This window comes from Oryx dammah, unplaced genomic scaffold (assembly GCF_014754425.2).
Source record: "Oryx dammah isolate SB20612 unplaced genomic scaffold, SCBI_Odam_1.1 HiC_scaffold_19, whole genome shotgun sequence".
NCBI lineage: Eukaryota > Metazoa > Chordata > Mammalia > Artiodactyla > Bovidae > Oryx > Oryx dammah.
Window position 1 is genome coordinate 48,945,106 of NW_024070203.1, and position 18,109 is coordinate 48,963,214.

Here is an 18,109-nt window from a genome sequence, read left to right on the forward strand (position 1 = left end):
AGCTGAGCACTGAAGAATTGATGGTTTTGAACTGTGGTGTTGGAGCAGACTCTTGAGAGTCCCTTGGACTGCAAGGAGATCCAACCAGTCCATCCTAAAGGAGATCAGTCCTGGGTGTTCATTGGAAGGACTGATGCTGAAGCTGAAACTCCAGTACTTTGGCCACCTGATGCAGAGTTGACTCATTGGAAAAGACTTTGATGCTGGGAGGGATTGGGGGCAGGAGGAGAAGGGGACGACAGAGGATGAGAGGGTTGGATGGCATCACCAACTCAATGGACATGAGTTTGAGTGAACTCCGGGAGTTGGTGATGGACAGGAGGCCTAGCGTGCTGCAGTTCATGTGGTCGCAAAGACTCGGATACAACTGAGCAACTGAAATGAACTGTAAAATCTAGTTATTTCTAGTTTTACTGATAATTAACATAATGAAATTAAATCAGCTCAGATGCTTCAGAAAATGTGTTCCACCTATCAAATTTCTACTAACAGCCATAGATGTCCACAAAGTTCTAAGTCTCAAAGACTTATCTCCCAGGGAAAACGGGAGACCATGAAGCCTCAAGCAGTACCTGGATCTGCCTATAGGGACAAGTGTAACTGGCTATGACTCATACTACACATGCTAAGAGAAGGCAACTATTCTAACCTAGCTACTGGTGACTAGATCAGGACCTGGACACAACAGCCAAAAGCATCCAAATACTGTCTTGACACCAAATACACCAAGCACACCTGATGGCAAGGGGAGCTTGGCACAGGAGTGAGCCATGCCATTGTTCTAAATGGAATGGCAGCAATCCAATATAACCAAACCCCTTGAGGAAAGACGTTTACATACTAGATGAACGAATAATAGACGTGTCACTCAAACTTAGGTTGTATCCTAAACAATGCCATTTTATCCAAGATAATATTACACATCCCTATTATGGAAGCCCTAGACCCTAAAACTCCTCTTTCCATACGTACTCCCAACAAACCCTCAATGCCGAAGATAAATCTTCGAATGCCCTTCACTGAGGCTTTAAAGAGTGATAAAATGGACTCTTTATAGGGATCTCATATTCAGTTGAAACTGAACATAGTCAAAACCGAATTCCTCATCTCTCCAAAGGTCTACTCCAACTCCTCTCATTGTGAACACTATTACAACATATGTGAAAGTCACCCTTCAAGGCCTCTATCATTCAATCCCCACATCTGCCTCCTAAGTATCTAGACACTGTCCCCTCTTCTCCATCTTCAGTTTCAGGTTCTCATCACATTAAGCCTGAATCACAGCATCCTTGTAATGCATCTTCTCCCTTAAATTTTAAGCCTACCCAAACTATTTCCCATATAGTGCAAAAGCAATATTTCCGAGACAGATATACAATTATTTTATCTCTCACCTTAAAATCCTTTCAAGGCTCCCAATCAACTCCAGGATAACCTCTAAACCTCTTGGCATGCCACTTGAGGACATCCAGATTAGTGACCTGCCTGAACTTCAGCCTCTTTATTCCATTCAAACCGAACTGCTTGCAAGTCCATGAATAAACTAAACTTCTCAAGATTCCTTGCCCTTGTTCCCAAAATCTAGATTGCTTTTTTTAACCTTATTCAGCTGGCTGATGCTTTATTAACTTCGAAGATTCAGTTCAAGTGTCAATTCCTTCCGGCAGGCTTCATTAATTCCCCAATCTGAGTGAGGTGCTTATTCTCAATGTTTCCACAGCAGTCTATGGAGACATCTATCACTCTGTTAGTTCCTTTTCACTGTCGTCCTCCTCTAGCCGACTAGAGTCTACCATATTGTCTTTCACCAAATTATTTACTCTAACACAACATGTGGGAAAGAGTAGTTATCAGATAAATGTTTGCTGAATGAGTGCAATCTTGCAAAAGAGTAAAGTAAGGGAGGTCTAGGGCCTTGCCCAAGATCGTATGATCGAAGGCATCAGAACAAGGACTTGAACCAAATACTCTGACTATAATGGAAATAATTTTCCCTCTGAATCTTTGCCTTCAGGGAGCAACTCTATAAAATAACTGTGCTCTGAAGAGTAGTTTGGATGGGACTAAACCCTGTTTCTCTAGGTTGACAAATTCTGGGATGAGCAGATTACCTGGAATTTTTCTAAGAGCTATCCACAAACAAAAATGTGTTCCTCCTCTAGTACAAGTCAAAGGGCTATGTGGCCTATGAGGTATAGCAAATGGAAGATAGTGTTTTTGAAAATCAAGTCAAGCAGAGGAAAACTGAGACAAGAGCTATCAAGACAGAAACGGAAAATGAGGGACAGCAACGTGAAAGCCCTACAGTTTACCATGCCTGAAGATTTCCCCAAGAGACTTCCAGTTACACATAGAGAAATTCCCATGTTCAGCCTATACAGTTTGAGTTGTGGCCCTTTGACTATCTCCATCAGTAGACCAGGCAGCTTTCTGGCCATTAGTCCTGCAATAAGGCTTTTTTAATCTGTGAATACAAAAAAACTAATCAACTATTTGCAGGAGGCCTGATTTCAGCCATTCTACTCCTTGAGATAATGTCTGTAAGTCTTTACTACAAAAATATAAACAAAAGCATAAAATGTTCAGCAATCTTACATCTTGTACTGTCATATAAACTTCTGTGTACATTCAACTTCGTATCTGTCAGCTAACACTACCCCAAATGAGAAAGAAAGATGTTCTGGATGTATTCATTTTCAAACATCTTGGGTACATTAGATGGAGACCCAGGTATTTCAGAATTCGAGTTGTATACAGAGTTTGCTCATGGATAAATCCTTTTCCCCCCGTCAACATAAAATGAGGCAGGCTGGGGGAGGGAGACCTTTTTATGAGCTCCTGTTTAGGCCTTTGCATAAGTTCAAGTGAGAAACCTCACAGAAAAGATTTTTTTTTTTAAAAAAAAGGCATGAGTAATATCTAATTATTAAATAATATTATTTTAAACAGAAAATGAAAAGATCTTTTCAAAACTCCCTCTAAATGACACCTGTCTCTTTGACTTAACCATTCAGAACCTTTAGTAAAAAGCTACCAATTCATCTGGAGTCTGACAAGGAGAAGAGTGTCTCCTCTGACCTTTGGTTCCAGATTCCCTGTCACACATGCAGGTGTTGTCACCTGCAAATTAAGATCATATATGAAACCACAACGTTAACAGCCTAATGAGTAATGGGTAGGTCTGCCCTTTTGTGAGCAGAGAGTGTTCAGGTTGAAACATGGTTTGGTTGTTTACCAGGACTTCCTTATTTTCTTTTTACCCTTTTTATGATCTGCAGAAAATTCTAAAGACTCTTCAAAAATCTGAAGGAAGAGTCAACTTGATCCATTAAATGGGAACCGCCTAAGGCATAATTGTTTGGAGAAGTCGTTAAAAAATTCTCACAGCCTCATGACAACCATGGAATCAGACCTTGAAACCAGAAATTGCCAAGAAAGGAAAAATGTTCTCAAGGTGGCGCTAGTAGTAAAGAACCAGCCTGCCAAGGCGGGAGACATAAGAGGCGCAGGTTTGATCCCTGGGTCGGGAAGATCCCCTGAAGAAGGGCACGGCAACCCACTCCAGTATTCTTGCCTGGAAAAATCCCATGGACAGAGGAGCCTGGAAGGCTACAGTCCATAGGATCGCAGTAGGACATGACTGAGGCAACTCAGCACAAATGCAGGCACTCACTTAACAGAAAATCTAAAACAGGGGAAAAATATCAAACCAAACCACCTGTCTACAATGCAGGAGACCTGGGTTCGATTCCTGGGTCAGGAAGATCCCCTGGAGAAGAAAATGGCAACCCACTACAATATCCTTGCCTGGAGAACTCCATGGAAAGAGGAGCCTGGCGGGCCGCAGTCCATGGGGTCACAAGAGTCAGACACAACTTAGCAACGAAATCACCACCAAACCACCTGACTCCTGTCACATCCTCACAGGCCCACTCCTCTCCTCCAGGCCCAGACCATTCCAGCCACACTGGCCTCCTGGGGGCGGCATCGAGGCACCAGGCTTTGTGCTTCTTTTTCTTCTGCCTCAAAGTTCTCCCCTCTGTCACAGCATTCACACTGCTTATTCCCTCTGCTCCTAGGCCTTGATCAAAACAGTCACCTCACCTAAGACAGAAATTACTGTCTGATTTTTTCATTGCTTTAGCACTAGACTGCTTTCATTTAAAAGTAGCAAGTTCACTAATCAAAACCTTTACTTCAAATAAAGGACTACAGATATCAAAATACATTAAGCTTTAAATATAATATTCTCTTGATTATTCAGTATAGTACATTAAAAGAAAAGTATCTTATAAGTATAAAATTGACAAGGTGTTCCTATCTCAGGTGATCAAACCTATCTGTTGTGCTCAAGTAGGCAAGTAGTTGTATTTATATTCGGTAACAGACTGATGAGAAAGGCAAGGGTATGTAACAGAAAAAAGGGAAGCAAAGCAACCGAAAGAGAAATGGTACGTCTCTCCTGCTTCCCATGCAGTGGGGACACCAAGTTGAGGGCTGGTATGCTCCAGTTAGACAGAAGAGGATGAGAATGGAACAACATCCAAAGGAGACAAGGAGAGCTAAGAGCTTAGTCCAAAAGGGCAAGAGGAAGATGGTCAATACTCTCTGACAGCATTACCTGAGGAGAAAAGATGGACTACAAGTCACCAACTGCAGGTTTCAGCAGGGCAGACAAGAGAGAAATCAGCTACTTGGTGGACAAGAGACTTCACACCACAAAGATCACATGAGCCAGCACTAAGAGGGGGGTGGGGAGAGAGGCACCCTCCCTCCTCACCAGGACAATAAAGTAAATCCCCACCCCAGGTACACTGGAGAGGAAAGAGAAAGGGGCAGAAGTTTTTCTTAGAGAACTTGAACAACAATATTTAAATGAGCCATTTCAATTTGAGTAGGTCTGAATCTTGAATGGTAATTTTTCCACTACCAAGCAAGACACCAAAAAGTATTAGATTATCTATTGATAATAACTTCTCCTATCTGAATGGTAATAATTTGTCAGCAAACATACAAAATGCTTTTAAAAGCAACAGCATCCCAACACTAAAAGGAATGATAATTATGTGACTGGAGAGAGGTTATAAGCTAACACTACAATGGCACCCATACTGCTATATAAATGCATCAAATCAGTGTTCTCTATACCTTAAGCTTACACAGCATTGTACGTCAATTATGCCTCAATTAAAAAAATTTTTAAGCATCAACAAATATCTGATCAAACATGAGAAAGAATTTCTTAGGCATAGAAGCAGTGGGAGAAATCACACCAAAAATTTTATAGATTATGCCGTATAACATTTAAAACTGGAGTACATTAAAAAACAAAAGTAAAAAAGCCAATTTTTAAAAAACAGGAAAATCAAACAAATATTCTTAACGCTAATATCCTCAACACACAAACATCTGCAGACAGATTAAGCAATGCAATCAAAATTAGCCAATTAAAATGGACAGGTGACTAATAAATATTTATTTAAAAAACTGTTGAGCCTAACAGGTTATCAATAAAACCAAAAAATTTAAACATACCATTAAGACTGTGTTTTAAGCTCAATGTTGTCAAAATAGTATGAAATACGCTATAAGAAATTGGTATAAACTTTAATGTAATTGGGTAATATATTATTCTTTTTAACCCAATACTCTCCTTATTGTAATCTATCTTAAGGAAATAATCGATAATGTAAACCAAAACTTGCATATAAAGATTTTTTTACTGAAACATTATTTATAATTGTCAAAAAAAGAGGGAGGAACAATCTAGATGATCAAAAACAGGTGTTTTCTAATATACTTTCAAGTATTCCTTGTTTACACTTGACTAAATATTTGTAAAGTATACCTCAGCCATATGAATATAACCATCAAAAATGTTTTTCAAAGGTCAAACATATGAAAAATGATACCTCTATTAAGTGAAAAGAAGGTGTAATACTCCACGTTCAAAATGAAAAATGATATATTCATACAAAGAACATTATTCAGCAATTTAAAAAATGGTAGGACTAGGTAAAAGTAACATGGACGAATCCCAAAAATCAGAAAATAAAAACAAACAAAACAAGAAAACCATTATATGAAGTGAAAAAAGCCAGACACAAAGAATAAATGCTGTAGGAGTCTATCTATGGAAGTTCAAGGACAGGCAAAACTAATCTATGGAGATAGAAGAGTGGTTATTACTTCTGGGAGGAGGAGTACCAAGTGCAAATAGGTGTGAGGAAGCTCTCAGGGGGATGGAAATGTTCTGGATGATCACATGGGGACACACAGATATGAAAGGTCATCAAATAAACGATAAATACATCGGTCCATAAATAATAAAGTCACCAAGATGTACATTTAAGACTCGTGCATTTTACTGTTCCTATATTATACTTCCATAAACTAAGACAGAATTGCATATAAAGGATAATTTATATTTGGTTAAATATATTTATATGAAAAGAAGAATGTAAAGCACATCAAATATTAAAGGTGCTTAATTCTAGGTTTGCAAATTATTTGTATTTTTAACTTTCTGCATTTTCCACATTCTCTACAATGAGCCATTATGACTTTCATAAATGATCAAGAAAAAATTAAAACTGAGATTTTTTTACAGAGTTCTGCCACATGTGCAAAAGAAAATTCTGTTACACGTAAAACTATCCCAAAATTATTCAGTGTGCATAAACACTTAGTAAATCCTAACAACTTTCCAGTAAGTTATAAACAGTCACGTTTGCAATGTATTCAGACAAATTAAGAAAAGTACTAATTAAGCTAAAAGCATCTGCTTGCTGAAAAAATGAGCGAGACAACTGAGAATTCCACACCACACTGTGGAACAACTTTAAAACGTGGTCCTGCCTGCAGCAAACGTAGGGCTTTCATGAGCTCCTGTAAAAGTTATTTTTTTTTAATGTATTACTTAATTCTTTATAAGCCTGATATATCTAGATATTCCATGAAAAATACCCCAAGTGAAGTTTCTTTACAACAAAAATACCTTTTGAGTTTCAGGAACTTTGATAATATGCATAAAATAATAAATAAGAACAAAACCAAAAAAGACATACAAACCTCTGATTGTACATGCCCCGAAAGTTGTAATTAGCTCTATAATTGGGGAAAGGCTTTGGGTCTAATGGCCTGTAGATGGCAGGCTCTCCCCTTTTCATAGCAAGCCCATTCAGTTCCACAGTTGGAGTGATACTACCTGTTTAAAAGAAATATTAAAGGCACAGAAGTGAAATATTTCCACAATAAATCATCCAGTCTATATTTATTTTACATATAACTAGCACAGAAGAGTGGATGGCCCCTTGTTTGATTTGTCTAAGGAGGCACATAAACAAGCTGCATAAACAGGAAAGTCATTTCTAATGAAATCTCTTCAGGATTTTTGTAACATTTTCTGTACAGTAATGACCAAAACTTGAACTTTACAGTTACACTATTTCAAAAGAAGAGAAACAAAACATTCATAAGTCACTTAGTTTGTACGTCATAAAACCACTGAACTTGACAGTTACTTCCTCCAGAAAGCTTATGATTTTTAATCATTAAAAGCATTATCATCTGTGAATATTTTTATTTATATTTTGGTAATCAAGCAACTAAAATTAGCAAAAAATACAGGGTCATCAGTAATTCTTGCACTTATCTAGTGAAAATAAATTTTTTCTACAACTAACAATAGGAAAATAGTAAATAAAACAATGCTTTGTGAATAATCTTTAAAGATACTGAAGCATTTATGGATGAAATGACATATCTGAGATTTATTTCAAAATAATTCAGAGGACAGAGAGATGAGAAGTAAGATGGGATGTGTAGGTAACTGTTGCACCTGACGACAAGTACAGAGGTGTTCATTGTCTTACTCTTTCCACTTTTATAAGTTTGAAAAATCCCATAATAATTCACAAATAATGTACAACTATTATGTCAACTGTAAGTAGCAAAAAAGGTTATTTAGTTAAAAATATATACATATATGTTCCACATGTTGTTGTTCAGTCACTAAGTCACGTCCAACTCTTTGCAACCCCGTGGGCTGCAGCACACATTATAACAAATCACAAAAATGAACCTAAAGCCTTAATAGAAAGTAAAATGTATTTCTAGTCTAATTCTGCATTATTTCATTTGAGTTATGCCTTCTGCAGGCTTCCCCTATAGCTCAGTTGGTAAAGAATTTGCCTGCAATGCGGGAGACCTGGGTTCAGAAGATCCCCTGGAGGAGGGCATAGCAACCCATTCCACTATTCTTGCCTGGAAAACCCCCATGGACAGAAGCCTGGCAGGCTACAGTCCATGGGGCCGCACAGAGTCGGACACAACTGAGCAACCTAAGCACAGCATAGCATGCCTTCTGCATCATACATTTAAGACTCCATTCATCACTAACAAAAATGGGTCCACTTATTGCAGAAGAGAAACTGGGGCACAGTATCAGGTGGTAGAGCCTGACACAAACGCACAACTGGCAGCCAGGCCAAAAGCAAGCCATCCAGAGTCATAAGCTGCTAGTTTTATGTCTCATTTCTAAAGAACTCACATGAAACCACAGAAGAGTATAATAAGAACATGAACTAAGAGAAAAGAATAAAGGAGGTGGGAGGACAAAGGAGGAGGCAGAAAAAGGATAAGAAAAAGTTAACATATTAAATAAATCCAATTAGTCCAAACCCAAATTTAATGCACACACTCAGAGTAGAGGAAGAGTATGTCAAGCACAAAGGGATTCTCTTCTCCTTGTTTTTTACAGTATTTTACCGAGGTATAAGTAAAATGCACAAAGCTTGAACATACAGCTCCATGAAATATCATCTATGTCAACACACATATAACCACCACTCAGATTAAGATCTGAACATTTCCATCACCCAGAAATACCCAGTCAAGACCCACCTCCCCACCTTACCTGTTCTGACTTCTGCCATCATAGATTAGTTTTGCCTGTTCTTCAAATCTGAGTGTTTATTAGTTTGTCTTGTTTTTTTTCTTCAAAATAAGGCTTTGTTGAATATCACTATTTCAGGCTTTGTCACTGAATAATATTCTGCTCAGTTTATCTAACCTGCTATTGACGGAATATTTGGGTTGTTTTCAGTTTGAGGCTATTAAGTATAAAACCACTTTGAACATTTTTCAAGAAGTCTCTTGGCAGACACGTACACTCTTTTTAGTTGGGTATACATCTAGTAGTGAAATGGCTACCTCACAAAGTAGGCGTATGTTTAACTTTATTAGAAACTGCCAAACAGTCTTCCAAAGATGTTTTAACCCCAAAAAGCCATGAACGCCTTTAGAAGTTTAGACGTTTCTTATTTCAGAAAGATTTAATAATTAACAGACTAATCACTTGTATAATTTATGTCATTATGAATTCTTTGCAACAATCATACAGACACCAACAGCATAAAGTTCAAAGGGGAAAAATAGAAAAAAAAAAAAAAAAAAAAAGACGCTTGAAAGACCTCATCCTTAAGTGTGACCATAAACAGAAAACTAATGTCTTTGAAAACGACCAGCGAAATTATTTTAATCCACTGGCAGGATACAGCATGTCTGCCACCCACACCAAAATTATATTTTAAACTCAGTAAAAGTACTGTATTCATATTATTTAAATAAAGAAATAATCCCATGTAAATTCCTCACTTGAAAGTAAGGAAAGTAAGTACATTATCTCCACAGAAATGCTAGAAACTGGTGGTGTGAAGGAGACGAGAAAGGAAACAGACAAGCACAGACCATACAGAAAAGGTCCCAGCTCCATTAGAGCGAGGGACTCCATCTGTTTCCTACAGAGCAAGACTGACATCTCTACATGTGAACAACTTTTGATATTGGATTGGCCAAACATTTTGTTCAGGTTTTTCCATACGATGTTATGAGAAAACTCAAACTTTTTGGCCAGCCCAATACTTACACAGTAACGCTCTCACAGAAAACATTTAAAGAATAATCAAACTATGAGCTGCCTCCAGGAACTGCCAAGTAGTACCATGGTTCTCAACATGTGTGGGTTAGACCCAAGTTGCATAAAGATGACCATTACATAGAAATCCTCATATATTTTATGGCTATAAAGTTGACACTGTAAACACATCATCAGCTTTTAGTGGTTTTTAGATACGTCAAAGGAATTTCTACATTTACCGATGACAAACATAAAAAGACTGATTAACTAAATATACAAAAGTATATAACAACAATTGCGGATTCCTATTATGAGACAGATTAAAAAAAGATGCCACAACTAGTTCTCAAGGAGCAACATATTGCTAACATGTAAAGAAACAACTTTGTAGGAAGTTAGGAAAGTCCCTGGAACATATAACAGTAGCCACTCAATAAATATTTGCTGAAAGAATGAACTGATTAGTCAGTCAATCAGGGCTCCTAAAAAAATGACTGTAACCAGGGAAAAGAAAATGCAAGATGACCTAGAGACAACTTCTACTGCCAGAAAGCAATGCCCAAAGAATGAGGAGGAACTATCTGAAGGACACAGGAGTCAACCTGAGGGGCCATACCACTAGCCAAGCCTGGGACAATTTGAGCATCAAAATAATGATAATAATAGTAAATAAATCATAGGGCTTCCCAGGTTGCTCAGTGGTAAATACCAGAATCTGCCTGCTATGCAGGAGACACAGGTTCAATCCCTGGGTTGGGAAGATCCCCTGCCTGAGGAAATGGCAACCTGTGTCAGTATCCTTGCATAGAAAATCCCATGGACAGAGGAGCTTGGCGGACTACAGTCCATAGAGTCACAAAGAGTGTGACATGACTGGAAGACTGAGCATGTGAGCACACACACACAGACACACAAATCATAAGCCTGTAGGGAAAACAGGAATCCAAGAATTGATAGTGATACAAACAAACAAAAAAATGAGAGGGATGAGAAAGCTCTTGGGTAGAATTCCAACTAACTAATAAATCAAAAAAGAATATGCAATTAAAAATCACCCTTTGGCAACCTTCAGAGTAGTCACTGATTCAGACAAGAATCATCAATGGATGCCAAAGCTGGTAGGTGAATGAAAGTTTAATAAGAATGTTTATATAGTCTGAAAGTATCTCCTCAGAAAATACTTATTAATTATACTATTTAATAATAAAACATACTTATTAATTAACTTTACAAAACAGAAGCCTGGCTGACACACTCTTCACCAAGAAACCAACATCATCACTAATGGGACATTTCAACATCCTGGATCTCCAGACATGAAACACTGAGATGACCCCAGGTCACTTCTGTGATGTTTGTGCTAAAAACACATAAATTATGAGGAAACAACAGACAAATTCAAGTGAGGAGCATTCTACATGCAGTGTGTGGAAATGCCAAGGTCATAAAAGGAAGACTGAGGAACTGTTCCAATTCCATTCACGTAAGTGGAAAGAAGGGACACAGTAGGCCAGTGATCCTGATGAGATGCTGTTCCTACAAAGGACGTCACTGGGGTCATCACTGAAGAGTGAGTGGAGTCTGTGGGCTGGTGGTTTGTGGGAGTGGAGTCTGGTGATACCAGATTGATGCCAGCGTCCTAAGTGGACAGTCTCTGTGCACTTAGGGATAAGGGGTAATGGGACACCATGTCCATAACTTATTCGCAATTGGTTCGGCAATGGTAACCATTTCTGGGTGATGGTTACCTGAGAGCTCTATGTACTCTTTCTATAAAGTGTGTGTGTGTATAAAAGAAATTATTTTTTTAAAAAGTTTAAAAAAAGAGGAAGAAGAAAGCAAATACTTCTTAGATACACTCCTCATTAACTGGCAGATTCCCCATGCTGTACTAAATTTAACTCCTCTCTTGGATGTAATTACTATTTAAGGCCCATCTACTTCCTATGAAGTCAGGCCTGGATCTCCCCTCCTCTGCAGTGCAGAGAGGAACGGACTGAATGGATTGCCTTTTCAGTAAATAGTGCTAAGTTAACTGAATGTCTATGTATTAAAAGGGGGAAAAAAATCTTGAACCCTACCTCAGCTCATACATAAACCTCAATTCCTGACAAACTTAGATCTAAATTTAGAAGATGAAATAATAAAACTTCTAAAAATAATATGAGGTCATCTTCACAAGTTTGTGGGAGACAAAGATGTCTTAAATAGCACACAAAAAGCCACTACCATTCTAGCAAGTCTACTTCTGAGTATTTATCCCCCCAAAATCAAAAGCAAATATTTCTCAGATAACACTAACTTGAAAAGATATGAATATGTGCACTCTCATGTTCACGGAAGCAAGCTAAGTGTCCACTGCTGAATGGATGGACAATCAAGAGGTGATACACAGAAAGAGCAGACTATTACTCAGCAATTTTTTTAAAAAAGTTGCCATTTGTGACAATATGGATGGCTCTTGAAGGCATTATGCTAAGTGAAATAAGTCAGATAGAGAAAGACAAATTCCACATGACCTCACTTATATGTGCCGTCTAAAAGAAAGAAAACACACACAAAAAACAGAATTCACAGATACCGAGAACAGACTGATGGGTTGCCAGAGGTGGGAGATGGAGGTAGGTAAAGGGGGTCAAAAGATACAAACTTCCAGTTATAAAGCAAATAAATCAAGAGGATGTAATGTACAGCATGGTAACTACAGTCAGTCATACTGTAATTTATATTTGAAAGCAGCTAAGAAAGGTAAAACTAAAGGCTTCTCATCAGAAGAAAAAAATTTAACTATGGGGACGGATGTTAAAGAGACACTGTGATGATCATTTCACAACATATACAAATATCAAACCATTGTGTTGTGTAGCTGAAACTAATATAAACCTATGTTCAATTATACTTCAATTTTTTAAAAAGCACTATCCATAAGGGGAAAGACTAATATATTACACTTCATTAATATAAAAATCTGTTTACCAAAATGTACCATTAGGAATACAGAAAGATATTTGCCATACACATATCTGACAAAGGATATTAATCCAGAATATCTAAAAAACCTGCAAGTCAATAAAAGAACTGAAAAAAAATAAACAACCTGCCAATGCAGGTTTTCAACAGAAAAAGTATATCAGTAGCAGAGATCCTATTGCCAACAGGCATATGTGAAAGTGTTCACTTTAATTACTAGGGAAATGCAAATTAAAATCACAATGAAACACTACTATATCCCCAGAAAAATAGGCAGAAAATTTGAAAGCTGAGGATGCCCTTTGTGGACAAGGACACAGGAAACTCGCATATACTGCTAGTGGGAGGAAAATGTGTCAGGTTGAACCTTAGGTATTAATACTGAACACATGCATAACCTGTTCAGCTACACCCCCCCAAAAGAAATGTATACATCCAAATAGGTTCATAGCATTGTTGTTGTTTAATCACTAAGTTGTGTCCGACTCTTTGCGACCCCATGGACTGTAGCCTACCAGGCTCCTCTGCCCGTGGGATTCTCCAGGCAAGAATACTGGGGTAGGTTGCCATTTCCTTCTCCAGTGCACAGCACAGTAGTCTTATCTCTAACAGCCCCAAACTGGAAACAACCCAAATGTCTGCCACCAGTATAATAAATAAGTAAATTGTGGCATATCCATGCAGTGGGATATTACATGGCAACACAGCATATACTGTGAACACAGATGAGTCTCACAAACATGTCACTGAAAAAATAAGCCATGACGGAAGACCATGGCAGACGATTCCAACAGGCAGGCACAACAAATCTAGGCTGACAGGACGCAGAACAGCAGTTCCCTCCGGAGCTGTTTAACCTCGTTGTTTAACTAGAAGGGCTTTCACCCCTATGAGAGAGGCTTCTGAGGCTCTGGGAAACCCTGCAAAGCATGCACAGTGCAAAATCCCATCAAGGCTCCACTACCATAATTAGTGCACTCACAGATACATAGTCATATTTATTCTAAAAATTTACCTCAGCAATAAATAAATGTATAAAATGCCATACAAAAAAAGTAAGTTAAAAAAACTAATTTACTCCCCAAAATCTACTCATTCTGTCAGCTCAGTACAACGTTCAATGGTGGGAACATCTCCACTGGCCTTCAGACTCTCCTGTTCCCTTGCTCTGACTCCTCTGCTTGCTGATCTCCTGCTATAGCCCCCAGGAGTGGACCTGAACCGAAGCTCAGTACATAGCTGCTCGTGCTTCACAGCCTCTGCCCCAGGGGGAACGTCCACAGGCCTGGCTTCCACCAGTGGATCAGTAACACTTGTCCTTCTGCCCATTCCATGAACATGAGTTTCTTCTCTTTCTCTTCATGCATCAACTATGGCTGTGGTTTCCTAACTGATTTAGCTTCTAGTATCTGCCACCTTCCATAAACATGTCAAACTCAACATCCTAAATTGCTCTTTTGAACACATCATCCACCTACTGGTAAAAATTAATCCCCGAACTAGAGATAACATTTATTTCCTAAAGCTGCATTCCAGTCCATCACTATCTGCTTTCTAACTACATCTCTAGTCTTATCTCTTATTAGCCACTTAGCTGCTGCTGCTAAATCGCTTCAGTTGTGTCCAACTCTGCAACACCATAGACAGCAGCCCACCAGGCTTCCTCATCCCTGGTATTCTCCAGGCAAGAATACGAGAGTGGGTTGCCATTTTCTTCTCCAATGCATGAAAGTGAAAAGTGAAAGTGAAGTCGCTCAGTCGTGTCTAACTCCTAGCAACCCCATGGACTGCAGCCTACCAGGCTCCTCTGTCCATGGGATTTCCCACACAAGAGTACTGGAGTGGGTTGCCATTGCCTTCTCTGAACCACTTAGCTGCACTACTTAAAAATTATCTACAAGGAGAGGGAAGGAAAAAATCATCTATATAGAAAATATTTTTTGCCAAACCCACAGTCCAGATTCCTATTCCAAGGACTTTCCTCAGTATTCCTGTAGCCTGGAATACCCTTTCCTCTGCCCTATGCCTGCCTGCTCTCTATTCAAGACCTATACCGCACCTCAACTACCTCAGTACATGTGTATCATTACTTATAATACTGATGTCTGCTATTACTCACTTGGTACTTAATCTTTACCACTGGGTTACATGTTTTATGTAAATCACTAAAACACTTACAGAAAAGAACTATGGTTTTACATCTCTTAGATATATTAAAACAAAAGCTTAATAAATAGAGATAGTGTTATGGTGCTAATGATCAACCAGTAATCTGAAGAGAGTTTTGAAAGTTAATATAGCCTCTACCTAGATTTAAGCTGAGAGAGTTTTTTTTTTTTTATAATTATAACAGTATTTTGGCTTATTTACCCATACTTAACAAATACTGGAATAGCTGAACATACGTAAAAGGACTACCATTAGGAAGGTCACAGAGTTCTGGAATGAGCAGTCCTTGAAAAAGGAGACTGTCTACAGAGCACGTGCCACATGGGAAAGAAGTGCTGACCTGATTATGAGTATGAGCATGCCTATGGAGTCAGTGTTGGCAGGCAAAATGTCTTTTTTCACTCCATCACAGAAATACCTAAAGCAACACTGGTCAGAAGGTAACCACTTGCATTAGTAAGTTAACAGATGAGTACATGGCATAACGCTAGTACTAAATTTACAGAACTTTATTAATTCGATGCTATCAATTCATGCATGGTGTCTAATACAGGTTTGTTCTTCCCAATAGATAACTGCACATATAATGCTGCTGGTATTGCATGCAATCGATTTAAAGTTGATGCATGGAACAACTTTTTTAAATTATTCTTAAGAGCTTAAAACTAGAACTCTCATTTTCTTAGAATATTATACATAGGAGGCTTTACTGGATTTGTGGGTTTCTTAACAAACTTCATATGAATGTTTTTAAATGTAAATGGCAACCATCTCCACATGAGCAAACAAAATAGTAAGATGCTTACGGCTAATTTTATAATTTTCTATTAAACTAAAATAAAGACTATCTTAATTAATAATTATATGTTATATACTTAGAAAGAGACATTGATGACTTCTATCTTTGCTTTAGGAAAAAACCTCAGTCCTATTTTCATGTCTGTATCCAAATGCCTTTTTGTCACATTTAAAAAGTAAATAATACACCTTTATAGTAGTCATTAAAGCAGAAGTTTAAAATAGCTCCAATTACCTTCTTCATTCTCTCATCTTCAGTTACCATTCTGCTGTCTGAATACCCATTGACTACGCAACAGGCCTGCATGAAGGAAAATACAGGGAACAGCACACGCAGAGGACAAGACCACAAGGAACCAAGTCAGGACCATACCTGGGTTATTATTAACATTGCTCTTGGGTGGCTTCTGAACTGGTTTGGGGAGCGTGGATTCTGTCAAAGCTTTGTTAGCGACGGCTTGCTGGGCCTTCTTTATACTGCTCCCTTCGGATTCCCATGTCTGCTCCCCAAGACTCAGTTGCACTGAGAACATCTTGGAAAAACATAAAGAGACCAGGAAAACATTGAAATTTTTCAGGAAATAAAATGTGCTGTCTGAGAGAAAAACAGACACACCACAGAATCAAAATGTTAGAGCTAGGGTTGAGTTTATAGGTCATTTGTAACAAAAATCTTATTCTCTCTAGTGAAAGAATGTTAAGAGGTCGAATTCTGTTCTATCCAGAGGCTTAAAGGCAGCTCTAACTGTACATTTTTGGTAGAATATATCAGGAAGAAAGAGCTTCCCTAAATGGAAGCATATTGTTAATGCCATTCAAATAGTCCTCAAAAAAAGTAGAATAAGAACAAAGAATAAGAGAAACTGTAAGAGAATCCAAAAGAATTTGTCTCTATAACTGTCACAAAACTAATTACTTAAACTTTATACTTAACACAATTTAGTCAATGAGTCGGGAAATCCTATTAAATATCCTGTCACCAAGAAACTCTCAATCCTCCACAATCAACCTTTAGCCAGTCACCAAATCCAATCAGTTTTAACTTCATAAATATTTCTCAAATCTTCCTCTCTTTGCCAGGAACTCTGCTGCACGGGCTACAGTCTTTCATCATCTTAGCTTGGATGTAATAATCTCCCATCTGATTGCTGCTAATACTGTCTTTCTAAAACTCAAATCCTATTGCATCACCCCGAACACCACCAGCTTGAAAACCTTGAACTGCCCCCCACCCCGGGCTGCATGCCACAAAGGAGTGACCTGTCCATCTTCACTTCACACACACCCCTCCCCTTGCACATCCTAACAGTCCATCTATACCGTATTTCCAAATGGGCTCAAACACCTCTAAAATTTAGGATCAAGTTACAGTATACACACACAATCTTCTGCTTTCCTCCCTAGATAGCTCACTGCTCTGTAGTAATACAAGGTAAGAACCTCAAAATGGTTATTAATTATTTAGAAATAAATGTGAATTTACAGGAAAGAGAGCAGGATAGAAAATACCTTTAAAAACCAAGTGTTTAGAATTAGCATTATCAATAACCATACAAATGAACATGACATGCCTCCTCCACACGATCCAATGAGAAATATGTAGCATTCTCGGCCAAAAATGTTTACTGTGAATCTAATCATAGGAAAACAATCAGAGAGATCTGGATTATGGTGTGTTCTCTAAGAAACGGACTGAAACTCTTCAAAATGTCCATGTTATGAAAGAAGAAAGACAGAAGAATGCAAAGGGGCTCTCCTAGATGAAAGGATGCTAAATAGACATGGAAGGTCATAATAAGCTATCAATAAGCTACTGATCAGACCTGTACCAGAAAGAAAAAAGTACAAAGCACATTTAGAGAACCAGGGGAAACCAGGGAAATCTGACTATAGACTATATAATAAATAGTGTCTTCAGTCAATTTTCAACTTCTTGAGTGATGACAGTATTATGGTTATGAAGAAGAATGTCTTTGGTCTCACAAGATAGATATACAAGTATTTAAGGATAAAAATGTCATGATAGTCGAAATTTACTTTCAAACTGTTCAAGGAAAGAGTATATATATATCTATACAGAAGGAGCAAGGAAAGAAATAAATGTAGCAATGTACTGAATAAATTAACAATTAGTAAATATGAAAGATTCATTATTATACTATTTCAATTTTTCTCAGATTTTCAATTTTTCAAAATATACAGCTAAAAATATTTACAGTCATTTGAAATTCAAAATATATAAATATCTTTTAA

General features: G+C 38.0%; 1 protein-coding gene across 17 annotated transcripts in view; it reads right to left on the minus strand.

The window, feature by feature from the left end:
* The window catches only part of STAU2 (staufen double-stranded RNA binding protein 2), a 320,999-nt gene that overhangs the window by 259,786 nt on the left and 43,104 nt on the right, over positions 1 to 18,109 (minus strand). For all 17 annotated transcript variants that reach the window (XM_040262036.1, XM_040262033.1, XM_040262035.1 and 14 more), the window contains 2 exons: positions 16,230 to 16,389; positions 7,072 to 7,207 (listed from right to left, as the gene is read on the minus strand). In XM_040262036.1, coding sequence (XP_040117970.1) covers positions 7,072 to 7,207; positions 16,230 to 16,389 — 296 coding nt within the window. The remainder of the gene's footprint in view (positions 1 to 7,071; positions 7,208 to 16,229; positions 16,390 to 18,109) is intronic.